This window comes from Oncorhynchus keta, chromosome 17 (assembly GCF_023373465.1).
Source record: "Oncorhynchus keta strain PuntledgeMale-10-30-2019 chromosome 17, Oket_V2, whole genome shotgun sequence".
Lineage (NCBI taxonomy): Eukaryota > Metazoa > Chordata > Actinopteri > Salmoniformes > Salmonidae > Oncorhynchus > Oncorhynchus keta.
Window position 1 is genome coordinate 56,701,570 of NC_068437.1, and position 19,279 is coordinate 56,720,848.

General features: G+C 41.9%; 1 protein-coding gene across 10 annotated transcripts in view; it reads right to left on the minus strand.

Moving 5' to 3' along the window:
* Positions 1–17,287: 17,287 nt before the first annotated feature.
* LOC118378188 (tight junction protein ZO-1-like) overlaps positions 17,288–19,279 on the minus strand; it is a 287,079-nt gene continuing 285,087 nt past the window's right edge. For 6 of the 10 annotated variants that reach the window (XM_052466581.1, XM_052466580.1, XM_052466583.1 and 3 more), the window contains 2 exons: positions 18,906–19,049; positions 17,288–17,919 (listed from right to left, as the gene is read on the minus strand). In XM_052466581.1, the coding sequence (XP_052322541.1) occupies positions 17,825–17,919; positions 18,906–19,049 (239 nt within the window). In that variant the 3' untranslated portion in view covers positions 17,288–17,824. The remainder of the gene's footprint in view (positions 17,920–18,905; positions 19,050–19,279) is intronic. The other 4 variants (XM_052466586.1, XM_052466589.1, XM_052466591.1 and 1 more) reach the window with 2 other exon arrangements.

Genomic DNA, 19,279 nt, shown 5'->3' on the forward strand with positions numbered 1-19,279 from the left:
CTTTTAGTTAGTTTTATTTATTTATTTATTTTATAAATCATGTGGAGCCATCCGGGGACTGGTCTGTCAGCAACAACCAGGGGTGTGATGGTGACGTGGGCATATCCTAATTTTGCCAAAAATGTCCCAAGCCCGTCTGCCCGGCGAAGGGAAAGTATTCAGACCCCTTGACTTTCTTCACAGTTTGTTACCTTACAGCCTTATTCTAAAATGGATTCTTTTTTTAACTCATCAATCTACACACAATACCCCATAATGACAGATTTGTATAATTATTTGTAGAAAAAAATATAACATTTACATAAGTATTCAGACCCTTTACTCAGTACTTTGTTGAAGCACCTTTGTCAGCGATTACAGCCTCGAGTCTTCTTTGGTATGACGCTACAAGCTTGGGACACCTGTAGTCCAGGTGCGACACAACTAGGGCCTGTAGGACCTGCCTTGTTGATAGTGTTGTTAAGAAGGTAGAAACTAGGGCCTGTAGGACCTGCCTTGTTGATAGTGTTGTTAAGAAGGTAGAAACTAGGACCTGCCTTGTTGATAGTGTTGTTAAGAAGGTAGAAACTAGGGCCTGTAGGACCTGTCATGTTGATAGTGTTGTTAAGAAGGTAGAAACTAGGGCCTGTAGGACCTGTCTTGTTGATAGTGTTGTTAAGAAGGTAGAAACTAGGGCCTGTAGGACCTGCCTTGTTGATAGTGTTGTTAAGAAGGTAGAAACTAGGGCCTGTAGGACCTGCCTTGTTGATAGTGTTGTTAAGAAGGTAGAAACTAGGGCCTGTAGGACCTGTCATGTTGATAGTGTTGTTAAGAAGGTAGAAACTAGGGCCTGTAGGACCTGTCATGTTGATAGTGTTGTTAAGAAGGTAGAAACTAGGGCCTGTAGGACCTGCCTTGTTGATAGAGTTATTAAGAAAGTAGAGCAGCACTTTATTATAGACAGACTTCTCCCCATCTTAGCTACTGTCGTATCAATATGTTTTGACCGTGACAGTTTACAATCCAGGGTTACACCAAGCAGGTTTAGTCACCTCAACTTGCTCAATTTCCACATGATTCATTATGAGATTTAGTTGAGGTTTAAGGTTTAGTGAATGATTTGTCCCAAATACAATGCTTTTATTTTTGTAAATATTTAGGCCTAACTTATTCCTTGCCAACCATTGTGAAAGTAACTGCAGCTGTTTGTTAAACGTTGCTGTCATGTCATTACTATAGTAGCTGACGTGTATAGTATTGTATCTGGTCAAACACAACGTTTTCCAGAAGTTTGCTAAGGGTTGGTAACAGGCTGATTAGTCGGCAATTTGAGCCAGTTAAGGGGGCTTTACTATTCTTCAGTAGGGGAATGACTTTATCTTCCCTCCAAGCCTCAGGAACCCTTTCCTGTAGGCTTAAATTGAAGATGTGGCAATATCATCCGCTATTATCCTCAGTCATTTTCCATCCAGGTTGTCAAACCCTCGGTGGCTTGTCATTCTTTGATAGACAATTTTTTTCACCTCTTCCACACTCACTTTACGGACTTCAAAATTTCAATGTTTGTCTTTCATAATTTGGTCAGATATACTTGGATGTGTAGTGTCAACGTTTGTTGTTTGCATGTCATGCCTAAATTTGCTAATCTTGCCAATAAAAAAATAATTACAGAAGTTGGCAATATCAGTGGGCTTTGTGATGAATGAGCCATCTGATTCAATGAATGATGGAGCTGAGTTTGCCTCTTATACACTATATTAGGCCCAGCCTGACCTCTTATACACTACATTAGGCCCAGCCTGACCTCTTATACACTACATTAGGCCCAGCCTGACCTCTTATACACTATATTAGGCCCAGCCTGACCTCTTATACACTATATTAGGCCCAGCCTGACCTCTTATACACTACATTAGGCCCAGCTTGACCTCATACACTATATTAGGCCCAGCCTGACCTTTTTATACACTATATTAGGCCCATCCTGACCTCTTCTACACTATATTAGGCCCAGCCTGACCTCTTATACACTATATTAGGCCCATCCTGACCTCATACACTATATTAGGCCCATCCTGACCTCATACACTATATTAGGCCCATCCTGACCTTTTATACACTATATTAGGCCCAGCCTGACCTCTTATACACTATATTAGGCCCAGCCTGACCTCTTATACACTATATTAGGCCCAGCCTGACCTCTTATACACTATATTAGGCCCAGCCTGACCTCATACACTATATTAGGCCCAGCTTGACCTCTCATACACTATATTAGGCCCATCCTGACCTCTTATACACTATATTAGGCCCATCCTGACCTCTTATACACTATATTAGACCCATCCTGACCTCTTATACACTATATTAGGCCCAGCCTGACCTCTTATACACTATATTAGGCCCAGCCTGACCTCATACACTATATTAGGCCCAGCCTGACCTCTTATACACTATATTAGGCCCAGCCTGACCTCTTATACACTATATTAGGCCCATCCTGACCTCTTATACACTATATTAGGCCCAGCCTGACCTCTTATACACTATATTAGGCCCAGCCTGACCTCTTATACACTATATTAGGCCCAGCCTGACCTCTTATACACTATATTAGGCCCAGCCTGACCTCTTATACACTATATTAGGCCCAGCCTGACCTCTTATACACTATATTAGGCCCAGCCTGACCTCATATACACTATATTAGGCCCATCCTGACCTCTTATACACTATATTAGGCCCATCCTGACCTCTTATACACTATATTAGGCCCAGCCTGACCTCTTATACACTATATTAGGCCCATCCTGACCTCTTATACACTATATTAGGCCCATCCTGACCTCTTATACACTATATTAGGCCCAGCCTGACCTCTTATACACTATATTAGGCCCATCCTGACCTCTTATACACTATATTAGGCCCATCCTGACCTCTTATACACTATATTAGGCCCAGCCTGACCTCTTATACACTATATTAGGCCCAGCCTGACCTCTTATACACTATATTAGGCCCAGCCTGACCTCTTATACACTATATTAGGCCCATCCTGACCTCTTATACACTATATTAGGCCCAGCCTGACCTCTTATACACTATATTAGGCCCAGCCTGACCTCTTATACACTATATTAGGCCCAGCCTGACCTCTTATACACTATATTAGGCCCAGCCTGACCTCTTATACACTATATTAGGCCCAGCCTGACCTCTTATACACTATATTAGGCCCAGCCTGACCTCTTATACACTATATTAGGCCCAGCCTGACCTCTTATACACTATATTAGGCCCATCCTGACCTCTTATACACTATATTAGGCCCAGCCTGACCTCTTATACACTATATTAGGCCCATCCTCTCCTCTTATACACTATATTAGGCCCAGCCTGACCTCTTATACACTATATTAGGCCCATCCTGACCTCTTATACACTATATTAGGCCCAGCCTGACCTCTTACACACTATATTAGGCCCAGCCTGTCCTCTTATACACTGTATTAGGCCCAGCCTGACCTCTTACACACTATATTAGGCCCAGCCTGACCTCTTACACACTGTATTAGGCCCAGCCTGTCCTCTTACACACTGTATTAGGCCCAGCCTGTCCTCTTACACACTGTATTAGGCCCAGCCTGTCCTCTTACACACTGTATTAGGCCCAGCCTGTCCCTCTTACACACTGTATTAGGCCCAGCCTGTCCTCTTATTACACTCCCTCTTATACACTATATTAGGCCCAGCCTGACCTCTTATACACTGTATTAGGCCCAGCCTGACCTCTTATACACTATATTAGGCCCAGCCTGACCTCTTATACACTATATTAGGCCCAGCCTGACCTCTTATACACTATATTAGGCCCAGCCTGACCTCTTATACACTATATTAGGCCCAGCCTGACCTCTTATACACTATATTAGGCCCAGCCTGACCTCTTATACACTATATTAGGCCCAGCCTGACCTCTTATACACTATATTAGGCCCATCCTCTCCTCTTATACACTATATTAGGCCCAGCCTGACCTCTTATACACTATATTAGGCCCAGCCTGACCTCTTATACACTATATTAGGCCCAGCCTGACCTCTTACACACTATATTAGGCCCAGCCTGTCCTCTTACACTGTATTAGGCCCAGCCTGACCTCTTACACTATATTAGGCCCAGCCTGACCTCTTACACACTGTATTAGGCCCAGCCTGTCCTCTTACACACTGTATTAGGCCCAGCCTGTCCTCTTACACACTGTATATTAGGCCCAGCCTGTCCTCTTACACACTGTATTAGGCCCAGCCTGACCTCTTACACACTGTATTAGGCCCAGCCTGACCTCTTACACACTGTATTAGGCCCAGCCTGACCTCTTACACACTGTATTAGGCCCAGCCTGACCTCTTACACACTGTATTAGGCCCAGCCTGTCCTCTTACACACTGTATTAGGCCCAGCCTGACCTCTTACACACTGTATTAGGCCCAGCATGACCTCTTACACACTATATTAGGCCCAGCCTGACCTCTCACACACTATATTAGGCCCAGCCTGACCTCTCACACACTATATTAGGCCCAGCCTGACCTCTCACACACTATATTAGGCCCAGCCTGACCTCTCACACACTATATTAGGCCCAGCCTGACCTCTCACACACTATATTAGGCCCAGCCTGACCTCTCACACACTATATTAGGCCCAGCCTGACCTCTTACACACTATATTAGGCCCAGCCTGACCTCTCACACACTATATTAGGCCCAGCCTGACCTCTTACACACTGTATTAGGCCCAGCCTGACCTCTTACACACTGTATTAGGCCCAGCCTGTCCTCTTACACACTGTATTAGGCCCAGCCTGTCCTCTTACACACTGTATTAGGCCCAGCCTGTCCTCTTACACACTGTATTAGGCCCAGCCTGACCTCTTACACACTGTATTAGGCCCAGCCTGACCTCTTACACACTGTATTAGGCCCAGCCTGACCTCTTACACACTGTATTAGGCCCAGCCTGACCTCTTACACACTATATTAGGCCCAGCCTGACCTCTTACACACTATATTAGGCCCAGCCTGACCTCTCACACACTGTATTAGGCCCAGCCTGACCTCTTACACACTATATTAGGCCCAGCCTGACCTCTTACACACTATATTAGGCCCAGCCTGACCTCTTACACACTGTATTAGGCCCAGCCTGTCCTCTTACACACTGTATTAGGCCCAGCCTGACCTCTTACACACTGTATTAGGCCCAGCCTGACCTCTTACACACTGTATTAGGCCCATCCTGACCTCTTATACACTGTATTAGGCCCAGCCTGACCTCTTATACACTATATTAGGCCCAGCCTGACCTCTTATACACTATATTAGGCCCAGCCTGACCTCTCACACACTATATTAGGCCCAGCCTGACCTCTCACACACTATATTAGGCCCAGCCTGACCTCTCACACACTATATTAGGCCCAGCCTGACCTCTCACACACTATATTAGGCCCAGCCTGACCTCTCACACACTATATTAGGCCCAGCCTGTCCTCTTACACAAATATTAGGCCCAGCCTGACCTCTTACACACTGTATTAGGCCCAGCCTGTACCTCTTACACACTGTATTAGGCCCATCCTGACCTCATACACTGTATTAGGCCCATTCCTGACCTCTTATACACTATTTGCCCAGCCTGACCTCTTATACACTGGTATTAGGCCCAGCCTGACCTCTTACACACTGATAAATCATTGCCCAACGTATACTTGAAATGCGTGGACAGAGTTCCAGGAGCCAAGATCATTTGGATGGACTCCGTTATTCCAGTAGAGTATCTTCTGTTTCCAGAAGGTGTCAAAGTTATCTATAAAAGTGATTGTATAATTTTCAAATTTGATCCATTATTTTACCAGGTAAATTGACTGAGAACACATTCTCATTTACAGCAACAACCTGGGGAATAGTTACAGGGGAGAGTGGAGGGGGATGAATGAGCCAATTGTAAACTGGGGATGATTAGGTGACCATGATGGTTTGAGGGCCAGATTGGGAATTTATCCAGGACACCGGGATTAACACCCCTACTCTTACGATAAGTGCCATGGGATCTTTAATGACCTCAGAGAGTCAGGACACCCATTTTAACGCCCCATCCAAAAGCTGGCACCCGACACAGGGTTGTGTCCCCAATCACTGACCTGGGGCATTGCAATACTTTTTTTAGACCAGAGGAAAGAGTGCCTCCTACTGGCCCTCCAACACCACCTGGTCTCCCATCCAGGGACTGACCAGGGCCAACCCTGCTTAGCTTCAGAAGCAAGCCAGGGTGGTACAATGCCAGTAGCCAGGTATATAATGCCAGTAGCCAGGTATATAATGCCAGTAGCCAGGTATATAATGCCAGTAGCCAGGTATATAATGCCAGTAGCCAGGTATATAATGCCAGTAGCCAGGTATATAATGCCAGTAGCCAGGTATATAATGCCAGTAGCCAGGTATATAATGCCAGTATCCAGGTATATAATGCCAGTAGCCAGGTATATAATGCCAGTAGCCAGGTATATAATGCCAGTAGCCAGGTATATAATGCCAGTAGCCTGCAGAATATATAATGCCAGTAGCCCCAGGTATCGGACCTGAAATGCCATTTGCCTTTTTTGTTTGTTTATATCCAGTAGCCAGGTTTAAAATCCAGTAGCCAGGCTAGCCCTCCTGATGCCAGTTTGGCCCCACATTGACTACGACAGTGTCAGCTCCCAGGTCATATAATGGAAGTAGCCAGGTGATATAATGCTCAGTGCTCCTGGGAATAAGGGTTTTGCTTTAGGAGCCAGATGTTTCTCACAATAATGCCTATATGACCTGGTATATAATGCCAGGGAGGTCCAGGCGTATAATGCCAGTAGCCAGGTATATGGAATGCCAGTATCCATCGTAGATGATGAATGGGCCAGTCTCAGGTAGTCTAGTCTAATGAGGGTAGCTCAGGATCTGAATGCCAGTACAAGCCACTGGTATAGGAGACAGTAACAGAGTATATAATGCCAGTACCAGGTACTGTCAACTGCCAGAAATTATTTTTTGTCCAAATAATTTATTTTCATTGAAAAACAAACAGATGTTCTAAGTCTACAACCACCAGTAGACCACTTTTGAGGATATTTCGACAACATAATTTTTTTTGTGTAGTTGCCTTTTTAATTTAATGGTCAGTATCCAGACTGTTGATTGGTTAGGGGTGTTTCTGTAGCCACATGAGATGGAGTCTGCAAAACAAATGACCAGATTAGCCAGAATCATGATAATGCCAGTAGCCAGGTATATAATGCCAGTAGCCTGCAGAATTTTTACCTGTTCCTGTTCCTTTTCCTGTTCCTGTTCCTTTTCAACGTTGGTTCTGTTCCTGAAATGATTTTTGCTGCTTTTTTTGTTCCTGTTCCTGTTCTGTTCCTTTTACTAGTTCCTGTTCTTTTAAAATCGTTTTTCAGAAGTTCCTGTTCCTTTTCCTGTTCCCTTTCCTGATTTTTGAAACCTGGATATTGAGCTTCATATTGATGTCTTACTTTGCTTCAAAGTAGCCTGTCAAATCCCATTATAGAAACTTGGAGGGTCACCTCCTCGTAGGCATGGAGGGAATTATTTTACAAAGACCTCCCCTAGGCATGGAGGGAATTATTTTATAAAGTCCTCCTCGTAGGCATGGAGGGAATTATTTTATAATTGACCTCCTCGTAGGCATGGAGGGAATTATTTTACAAAGACCTCCTCGTAGGCATGGAGGTAATTATTTTATAAATACCTCCTCGTAGGCATGGAGGGAATTATTTTACAAATACCTCCTCGTAGGCATGGAGGGAATTATTTTACAAATACCTCCTCGTAGGCATGGAGGGAATTATTTTATAAAAACCTCCTCGTAGGCATGGAGGGAATTATTTTACAAAGACCTCATCGTAGGCATGGAGGGAATTATTTTATAAAAACCTCCTCGTAGGCATGGAGGGAATTATTTTACAAAGACCTCCTCGTAGGCATGGAGGGAATTATTTTATAAAGACCTCCTCGTAGGCATGGAGGTAATTATTTTATAATTGACCTCCTCGTAGGCATGGAGGGAATTATTTTATAAAGACCTCCTCGTAGGCATGGAGGTAATTATTTTATAAAAGACCTCCTCGATGAGCTCTCTTGTTCTATTGGGTTTCAAATCAACTTTCTTAAATTGTTTAGCAGCCAAAGGCATTATCCCTCAGTCGTATTATAACCCGTGATGATGGTTGCATCTTCAGATCTTCCCTCTTTCTAAATTTCTAAAGGATATTTCCATCTCTGTCCATGAAACCGCTCATTGGTGTAGTACATGGTGTTTTCCTGCAAATCACATCTTTTTTTTGGGGGGGGGGGGGTGCGGACGACATTTGCGCCTTCAGGCCTATTGACGTGTGCACATCACTGCGCTTAAAATGTGAAGAAATAATAGTTTATCAACATTTTCAACTTAACATTCTGATCTGTTCCATCAGCCGTATTAATTGATAGAGTATAGGCTAACTACACTACTTTGATAGGCTTAGTGGGGATTAAGAAGTGAATATATGCAATGCCCACAAAAACATTTGTTGATACCTGCCTTTTACACGAGGAAAGAAGCAACTAGTCGGGGGTTGAGTTGGAGAATAAACATATTTTTTTTAAATTGCAAATTGAAGAATACACGTTGAGGAGGTAATTGGAAGTCCCATGCTGAAATACTCCTTACTGGACATTGTTATTGTCTATTGATTTTCTCATTGCTCCCGATTGCCTGAGGGACAGACAAAAGAGTTGCCTTCGTCAATCTGAATGACTGTTGTGCCATTTGAGTAGAGAGCACCTTCACCTGAATGACGGGAGTAGCTATGACTGCTGTTTAAACAGAAACACAGTTTCACAGTTTTAATGTAATCTATTGTAAACACACTATACTTTTATAATAGACTATATGTAACGGATGTGAAACGGCTAGCTTAGTTAGCGCTGGTGCGCGCTAAATAGGTGACGTCACTTGCTCTGAGACCTTGAAGTAGTAGTTCCCCTTGCTCTGCAAGGGCCGTGGCTTTTCTGGAGCGATGGGTAACGATGCTTTGTGGGTGACTGTTGTTGATGTGTGCAGAGGGTCTCTGGTTCACGCCCGGGTATGGGCGTGTTACACATACTGTCATATGGGTGAAATGAAATGTATTTTGTGTGCAATTGCCATCTCTGCTTTGCTTTCCCCCATGACTAAATAAAATGTACTTCTTATAGACATAACTTTTTCATTCTTTTACAGTTAAAAGAAACATCAAAATCAAAATAGAGTGTTATTGGTCACATACTGTACACATGGTTAGCAGATGTTAATGTGAGTGTTGCGAAATGCTTGTGTTCCGACCTTGCAGCAATATCTAAGTAATATTTTAACAATTTAACAAAGACAATTGAATTATTGTGGTAGTCTGAAGGCAAATCATCTTCATTATCACAGTGGCACCTCCTCCCAGTGTCACTCAGACCTTCTGGACGAAAGGTTTCCCAGTTAACTCTGGGAGGACTCCAGCCTTAAACAAGTGCTCAGCAATCAGCACATTCCTCTCAAAGAATTCAGCATCTCTCTCTGTTCTTTCAACATCAATAGTGCTGGTTGATGAATAGATCTGCCTTCCTCATTTCTAAGTTCTCATGAGAACATGTCTTCATGCTCTGATACTGAATCCGAGCCAACATTTCCATGCAGTGGCTGCAGAGTTGAATTTGTTTTGGCTTATCCGGGAGGCTGATTGTTTTGACATTGCTCTGGGATGGCTTTGAGTGGTCCGTTTTGCTATAAACAAATCCTAAGTGAGACGCTGCAATCCTCCCAGCTCTGTCGTAGAACCACAATTTGCTTGAGGACTATTTCTCTTGTTGCCTCTGTAACGGATGTGAAACGGCTAGCTTAGTTAAATAGCGTTTCAATCGGTTACGTCACTTGCTCTGAGACCTTGAAGTAGTAGTTCCCCTTGCTCTGCAAAGGGCCGCGGCTTTTGTGGAGCGATGGGTAACGATGCTTCGTGGGTGACTGTTGTTGATGTGTGCAGAAGGTCCGGGTATGGGCGAGGGGACGGTTTAAAGTTCTACTGTTACACCTCTTCAACATTCTTGGCCTGTTCTTATATCACTGATATTTTAATGGTGTCACAGTGGGCTTTTAACTCCTAACACGGAATCTAAACCGGCTGCGCGCGTGCAACCACACCGGGCGGCCATGTTGGAAGACGAGAGTCATCCAGGAAGTATAGCGCTTCCTGCTGGCCTTCTGTGAAGATGGCACAATCTGTCTTAAACCTCTCTGGGACAGAAAATTAATGGTATTTGAAAAAAAAAAAAAGTAATTCATTGGTGACATATTCATACAACATAGCTAAAACGGAATGATCCTAAAATGTTGGACTTGTATCCATTTATTATCTATTGTGACATTGTCGTTCAGTCGCACTGATGATCGTTTAACCTTTAACGCCTTCAACTCAATCATCAAGTTTGCAGACGACACAACAGTGGTAGGCTTGACTACCATGAACGACGAGACGGCCTACAGGGAGGAGGTGAGGGCCCTCGGAGTGTGGTGTCAGGAAAATAACCTCTCACTCAACGTCAACAAAACAAAGGAGATGATTGTGGACTTCAGGAAACAGCAGAGGGAGCACCCCCCTATCCACATCAATGGGACAGCAGTGGAGAAGGTGGAAAGTTTTAAGTTCCTCGGCATACACATCAATGACAAACTGAATTGGTCCACCCACACAGACAGCGTTGTGAAGAAGGCGCAACAGAGCCTCTTCAACCTCAGGAGGCTGAGGAAATGTGTCTTGTCACCCAAAACCCTGACTAACTTTTACAGATCCACAATCGAGAGCATCCTGTCAGGCTGTATCACCGCCTGGTACGGCAACTGCTCCGCCCACAAACGCAAGGCTCTCCAGAGGGTAGAGATGATTGTGATGATGATTGTGGACTTCAGGAAACAGCAGAGGGAACACCCCCCTATCCACCCCCCTATCCACATCGATGGAACAGTAGTGGAGAGGGTAGCTAGTTTTAAGTTCCTCGGCATACACATCACAGACAAACTGAATTGGTCCACTCACACTGACAGCGTCGTGAAGAAGGCGCAGCAGCGCCTCTTCAACCTCAGGAGGCTGAAGAAATTCGGCTTGTCACCAAAAGCACTCACAAACTTCTACAGATGCACAATCGAGAGCATCCTGGCGGGCTGTATCACCGCCTGGTACGGCAACTGCTCCGCCCTCAACCGTAAGGCTCTCCAGAGGGTAGTGAGGACTGCACAACGCATCACCGGGGCAAACTACCTGCCCTCCAGGACACCTACACCACCCGATGTTACAGGAAGGCCATAAAGATCATCAAGGACATCAACCACCCGAACCACTGCCTGTTCACCTCGCTATCATCCAGAAGGCGAGGTCAGTACAGGTGCATCAAAGCTGGGACCGAGAGACTGAAAAACAGCTTCTATCTCAAGGCCATCAGACTGTTAAACAGCCACCACTAACATTGAGTGGCTGCTGCCAACACACTGTCATTGACACTGACCCAACTCCAGCCACTTTAATAATGGGAATTGATGGGAAATTATGTAAATATATCACTAGCCACTTTAAACAATGCTACCTTATATAATGTTACTTACCCTACATTATTCATGTAGCCTACATCATCGACTGCATCCTTATGTAATACATGTATCACTAGCCACTTTAACTGTGCCACTTTGTTTACTTTGTCTACACACTCATCTCATATGTATATACTGTACTCGATACCATCTACTGTATGCTGCTCTGTACCATCACTCATTCATATATCCTTATGTACATATTCCTTATCCCCTTACACTGTGTATAAGACAGTAGTTTTGGAATTGTTAGTTAGATTACTTGTTGGTTATCACTGCATTGTCGGAACTAGAAGCACAAGCATTTCGCTACACTCGCATTAACATCTGCTAACCATGTGTATGTGACAAATAAAATTTGATTTGATTTGATTTGATTTTTTTTTAGGGTAGTGAGGTCTGCACAACGCATCACCGGGGGCAAACCACCTGCCCTCCAGGTCCCCAACAGCACCCAATGTCACAGGAAGGCCATAAAGATCATCAAGGACAACAACCACCCGAGCCACTGCCTGTTCACCCCACTATCATCCAGAAGGCGAGGTCAGTACAGGTGCATCAAAGCTGGGACCGAGAGATTGAAAAACAGCTTCTTTCTCAAGGCCATCAGACTGTTAAACAGCTTCCATCTCAAGGCCATCAGACTGTTAAACAGCTTCCATCTCAAGGCCATCAGACTGTTAAACAGCTTCCATCTCAAGGCCATCAGATTGCTAAACAGCTTCTATCTCAAGGCCATTAGACTGTTTAACAGCCATCACTAACATGGAGAGGTTGCTGCCTACATGGAGACCCAATCACTGGCCACTTTAATAAATGGATCACTAGACAATGCCACTTTAATAATGTTTACATATCTTACATTATTCACATCATATGTATATACCATATTTTATACCATCTATTGCACCTTGCCTATGCTGCTCGGCCGTCACTCATGTATTTATATGTACCTGTTCTCATTCACCCTTTTTAGACATGTGTGCATTAGGTGGTTGTTGGGGGACTGTTAGATTACTTGTTAGATATTACTGTACAGTCGGAACCAGAAGCACAAGCATTTCGCTACACTCGCATTAACATCTGCTAACCATGTGACCAAATAAAATGTGATTTGATTTGGAAAAGAAGTCAAAATGACAGTTTATCAAAAGTTAGAGAAAATGCCTTTGACACGGTTAGTTAAACAGCTGTATCATTTGATGGGTATAAGATATTTTTGTTCTAAGATTTAAATGCATAGAAGAAGAGGAAGATATCATACGCTTGATCTTTTTTTGTCGGTTGTTGGAAAAGTGATCAAAGTAGCTGATTTTGTGTCAAATTGCATTTACAGTAAATGGAATGTAGGAAGTGATGTCATAATGGTCCCTTTTAGAATGCAGAGGGAATTCAATGAAAGTGGATGGGATGTAAGAAATTATGTCATAATGGGCCCTTTTAGAATGCAGAGGGTATCCCATGAAATTGGATGGGATGTAAGAAATGATGTCATAATGGGCCCTTTTGGAATGCAGAGGGAATCCCATGAAAGTGGATGTGATGTAAGAAATTATGTCATAATGGGCCCTTTTAGAATGCAGAGGGAATCCCATGAAAGTGGATGTGATGTAAGAAATTATGTCATAATGGGCCCTTTTAGAATGCAGAGGGATTCCATGAAATTGGATTACATTTACATTTACATTTAAGTCATTTAGCAGACGCTCTTATCCAGAGCGACTTACAAATTGGTGCATTCACCAATGTGAAAAGGATGGGATGTAAGAAATTATGTCATAATGGGCCCTTTTAGAATGCAGAGGGAATCCCATGAAAGTGGAATAGTTTAAAAAGTATAAAAGATATCGAAAGTTGTATAGAAAGCAGCTCAATCCAGTCCAGTCGACACGCTTCAAAGTTTTAACAACGTTTCTAGCTTGAAGAGGAGTTTCGTAACTAGAAAAGTAGATTTCCGGAATAAAATGTGTATTGCTTGCTAGTTGGTTTTAAAGTAGTTATGGTTTTGAAATACAGTGCCTTCGGGAAATATTCAGACCCTTTACTTTTTCCACATTTTGTTTGGTTACAGCCTTATTCTAAAATTTATTAAATTGTCCCCCCCCCCCTCAATCTACATACAATATCCCATAAAGACAACCCAAAAACTGTTTAATACATTTTTGCTAATTTATATATATTTAAAAAAATGAAATCACATTAAGTATTCAGACCCTTTACTCTGTTGAAGCACCTTTTGTCAGAGATTACAGCCTCGAGTCTTCTTGGGTATGACGTTACAAGCTTGGCACACCTGTATTTGGGGAGTTTCTCCCATTCTTCTCTGCAGATCCTCTCATGCTCTGTCAGGTAGAATGGGGAGCGTAGCTGCACCGCAATTCTCAGGTCTCTCCAGAGATCGGGTTCAAGTCAGGGCTCTGCCTGGGCCACTCAAGGACATTCAGAGACTTGCCCTGAAGCCACTCCTGCGTTGTCTTGGCTGTGTGCTTATGGTCATTGTCCTGTTGGAAGGGGAACCTAAGCCCCCAGTCGGAGGTTCTGAGTGCTCTGGAGCAGGTTTTCATCAAGGATCTCTCAGTACTTTGCTCCGTTCATCTTTGCCTCGATCCTGACTAGTCTCCCAGTCCCTGCCGCTGAAAAACATCCCCACAGCATGATGCTGCACCGAAGGGATGGTGCCTGGTTTCCTCCAGACGTGACGCTTGGCATTCAGGCCAAAGAGTTCAATCTTGACTTCATCAGACCAGTAATCTTGTTTTTCATGGTCTGAGAGTCTTTAGGTGCCTTTTGTAAGTCGCTCTGGATAAGAGCGTCTGCTAAATGACTTAAATGTAAATGTTTTGGCAAACTCCAAGCTGGCTGTCATGTGCCTTTTTACTGAGAAGTGGCTTCCGTTTGGTCACTCTACCATAAAGGCCTGATTGGTGGAGTGTTGCAGAGATGGTTGTCCTTCTGGAAGGTTCTTCCATCTCCACAGATGAAATCTGGAGCTCTGTCAGAGTGACCATTTGGTTCTTGGTCACCTCCCTGACCAAAACCCTTCTCCCCTGATTGCTCAGTTTGGCCAGGCGCCCAGCTCTAGGAAGAGTCTTGGTGGTTCCAAACTTCCTCCATTTTAAGAATGATGGAGGACAGTGCAAATTACTGTTCCATTTGAAAAGAGCCATCCTCCCTCACCGTTTTTTCCCCTTTCACGTCATAGCCCGGTGCACCGCGGTTCAGCTTAATCAAACTCCCCTCAATAATACTCGATGTATTATCTTATCACGATTGAAGTCTCAAACCAAGCACTACTTAAAAAATATATTTTATTAATACAGTGTTTAGAAATGTGTTGCAAAGGGGGAGCATTGAACATAAATAAAACTAAATTGAACATAAATAAAACTAAATTGAACATAAATAAAACTAAATTGAACGTAAATAAAACTAAATTGAACATAAATAAAACTAAATTGAACATAAATAAAACTAAATTGAACATAAATAAAACTAAATTGAACATAAATAAACTAAATTGAACATAAATAAACTAAATTGAACATAAATAAACTAAATTGAACATAAATAAAACTAAATTGAACATAAATGAAACTAAATTGAACATAAATAAAACTAAATTGAACATAAATAAAACTAAATTGAACATAAATAAAACTAAATTGAACATAAATAAAACTAAATTGAACATAAATAAAACTAAATTGAACATAAATAAAACTAAATTGAACGTAAATAAAACTAAATTGAACCTAAATAAAACTAAATTGAACATAAATAAAACTAAATTGAACGTAAATAAAACTAAATTGAACCTAAATAAAACTAAATTGAACATAAATAAAACTAAATTGAACCTAAATAAAACTAAATTGAACATAAATAAAACTAAATTGAACCTAAATAAAACTAAATTGCAGCCACACTGGAAAAAAGAAAGCAGTGTCAGATTAAAGCAGTGTCAGATTAAAGCAGTGTCAGATTAAAGCAGTGTCAGATTAAAGCAGTGTCAGATTAAAGCAGTGTCAGATTAAAGCAGTGTCAGATTAAAGCAGTGTCAGATTAAAGCGGTGTCAGATTGAAGCAGTGTCAGATTAAAGCAGTGTCAGATGAAAGCAGTGTCAGATTGAAGCAGTGTCAGATTAAAGCAGTGTCAGATTAAAGCAGTGTCAGATTAAAGCAGTGTCAGATTGAAGCAGTGTCAGATTAAAGCAGTGTCAGATTAAAGCAGTGTCAGATTGAATCAGTGTCAGATTGAAGCAGTGTCAGATTAAAGCAGTGTCAGATTAAAGCAGTGTCAGATTAAATCAGTGTCAGATTAAAGCAGTGTCAGATTAAAGCAGTGTCAGATTAAAGCAGTGTCAGATTGAAGCAGTGTCAGATTAAAGCAGTGTCAGATTAAAGCAGTGTTATCATATCAAACGAAAATAGCACGGATGTGCCGTTTAATAAATCCTCTATTAAGTACAAAAAAAATACATTTCAATAGAGCTGAGCTTCCAGTATCACAAATGGAGAGGGGCCGCTCCTTTAAAACAGCTCCCCTCAAGTACAGAGCTTTTAAAATGTATTTAAACCGAAGCACTTTTTCTATTTTTGTAAATAAGAATAACATTTGACTGTTAAAAATGCCTTTAAATACTAGTGTGTGTGTGTGTGTGTGTTGGTAGAAAAGTTGTATTTTATTACTGCTTAGATCAGCTCTAAGGCTCAGGGTAGGTATAACCAGAATACAAACATAACCAAATGAAATCACTCTTTTTTTTTCTTCTTTTTTTTTAATAAACAATTATTTTTTTTAACCTCTTTTTATACAAAATGACAAAGATGTACAAAAGTGAATTTAAAGCGAACCAAGGCCATATGCTATAGCATTATATACAGCCACAATTTAAACGTTCTAGTGTTTTCCATTTGTAGTATTTCCTCTGAAACGTCAATATGCATAGCAGGAAAAGAAAGCCTCTTCATCAGCCTCATATTATAGTTAATCCAAGTTCACTGATATAACAGGTTTTAAATGCAGTGAAATTCCATTTCTTTTCCATTTCAGTTCCAATCCCCCCTATTTTTTTAAATCACTAAAACATAAAGATCTGATGTTTTTTTTATAGTTAAAATGCAGATAAGGCATCACTGCTTGCAGTGTAAGATGGGACTTTTAATGTGTTTGAACTTAGTAGTAGCAGGCTTCCGGACCTGAGTCAAAGCACATGCATAGATCTCTAGACACCTGCAGGAGTTTGCCAAATCAAGTCAGTGACATTTTATTGATCTAAAACATTCAGTAGTTCTTCTAAACCAATCAAACGGGGGCATCCCAATGCCAATACATTAACTTCCGTCTTCGGTATTACCTTCAAAACGGTGTTGTGTTTTAAATGATTCCTACAATGATTCCAAGGTTCCCTCATAACCCTTGAGTGAGGCAGCATTTCCAAAGTCCTCAGATATCCTTAAGAGCGAAACGCATGACCACAAACAACCTCACAAACAAAAAAAGCTTTTGCATATACCAACTTTTCTGTTTGTGAGTGCATACAGTAAGTTGTCAAATTTCCGTTGCAATATTCAATTAATGAAAAAAATTATCCTCATCTTGATTTTTTAAATTTTATTTTTTTAAATGTTCCTGTCTTGCAACCTGCTAAAAATTTGGAAAAAAATCTTAATTAGATTATTATTCAGTCAGTCTGTGGCACTGGTCATGCATTCCAACAACAGTTCCATTTTTATTATATATTTTAGTTTTTAACAGTTTTAGATTTTTTGCAAGCCTTTAGTTAAAGCACCAAAAAAAAGGGTGGGTGGGTGGGAAAAGGAGAGCACAGCGCTGGGATAGGATGCTGTGTTGAGACTCCTCCCACTTCACTGGGACTCCTCCTACTTTCCCCAGGGGCGGGTACTATAAACAACTTTAATGTTCAATATTCAAGTTCAAGAACATAAGAATATATTCAAGAATAAAAGTTTGTACTTCATCAAGTCAAGCAGTGCTGCCTCCTGCTGCCTGGGAGGGAGACAACAGGGCAACGGGGTCACAACAGCAGGAGAGTGGGGGGGGGGTAACGTTTCAGTCTGTGGCTGCCCCCTGATCTAACACATTCAGTAACAGGCCAGCTGTCTCCCTCTATGTTCAGAAGTGATCGATGAGCACAGACACACAGTTGGCTCCCACCAGGTAGTTGGGGTCTCCTGGAAGAGACTTGTTCTGCCATGTCTTGGGGTCACCTGGAGGATTTAGAGAAACAAGGAACAGTTATCGGTCGGTCGGGTTAGTCATTTGTCTTTCTTAGTGTGTGGTTCTTTAAATTGGTTTTGAAGGCCCAGTGTTATGGTAACAGGCCGCAAATTACAGCATATGCCGATGATGATTTTGTGTAAAATCATCAGTCACAGTATGTTGTTTGTGAGAAATATATATTTAGATAAACCACGGATAGCTTAATACTTCTACTGACTTAAAATATTTTTTTGTCATTTTTTTCTCAACTGTAGAACTGTGTACATATTCAGCTTCTGACCAAATGTAAAGCCTTAAAAATGGATTAGCAATATATGTTTAGTGAAAAGAAAAAAAAAGATCTATCTCACATTGTAGCTACTGTCAGAAATGACGAAGTAGGTGAATACTGACTGTTACAAAACCCCATGAAGAAAATGTGATGTCGTGACAAACAAAATGGAATGACTGGAGCATTGGAACCAGGAGATGATTTAAAAGATTGATGATGATGAACCAGATCTCTCCTTGGCAGGGGTCAATTCCATCTCAATTTATACAAGTCAGGAAGTGATTTTATACATAAAAAAATGAATAAAAGATGGAAACATTTTTTGAATTTAAGAGTGATTTAGAATTTAGTATGGTCTGTTGGTTTGTGTTCATTTGAGAGAGGTGGGGACAGTGTGTGAGTGTGTATTTCATTCTGTGTATTGAGAAATCAATTCATTTAAAATATATATATATATATATTATTGACTTGGAATTTCCATTTACTTGACTGGAACTGACCCCAACCCTGCTCCTTAGTGACACCCTATCAAGTGTACCCTCTATCCAACTCTATGGTGACCCCTCCTCAATCACACAAGGCTCCGACCCATCCCCCAACCAATCACACAAGCCACCTGAAGCCCTGACCCAACCAATCACACAAGCCACCTGAAGCCCTGACCCAACCCCACCAAAAGGACAGAGATAGAGGACAGCGTACCCGACGAGGAGTCGGAGGATTTTAGAGCAAAAGACCAACCATCTGGGGTCATAGACGCACAGTGAGGTAGACGCAGTTCCACCGGCTTCAGGAACTTAAGACCGTGAGGCCCACACATCACCAGAGGGCTGAGCAGGGTCTCTCCTGGATGGAAGAGACAGAGACAAGACTGACTGATTTATATTCTGCTCTGAATATTTTAAGATGTTGACAAACGGGGCAGAAACAGTTGAAAGGGATGGAAGTCAGAGATGAACCAGGAAATCAAAGCTCTTCTTTTTTCCCCCAGGGTTCTCAGTTGGCAGCACTACAACTAGATGAAACAAAAGTGAGATATACTATCCACTGGGCACAATGACTAAGAAAACATGTAA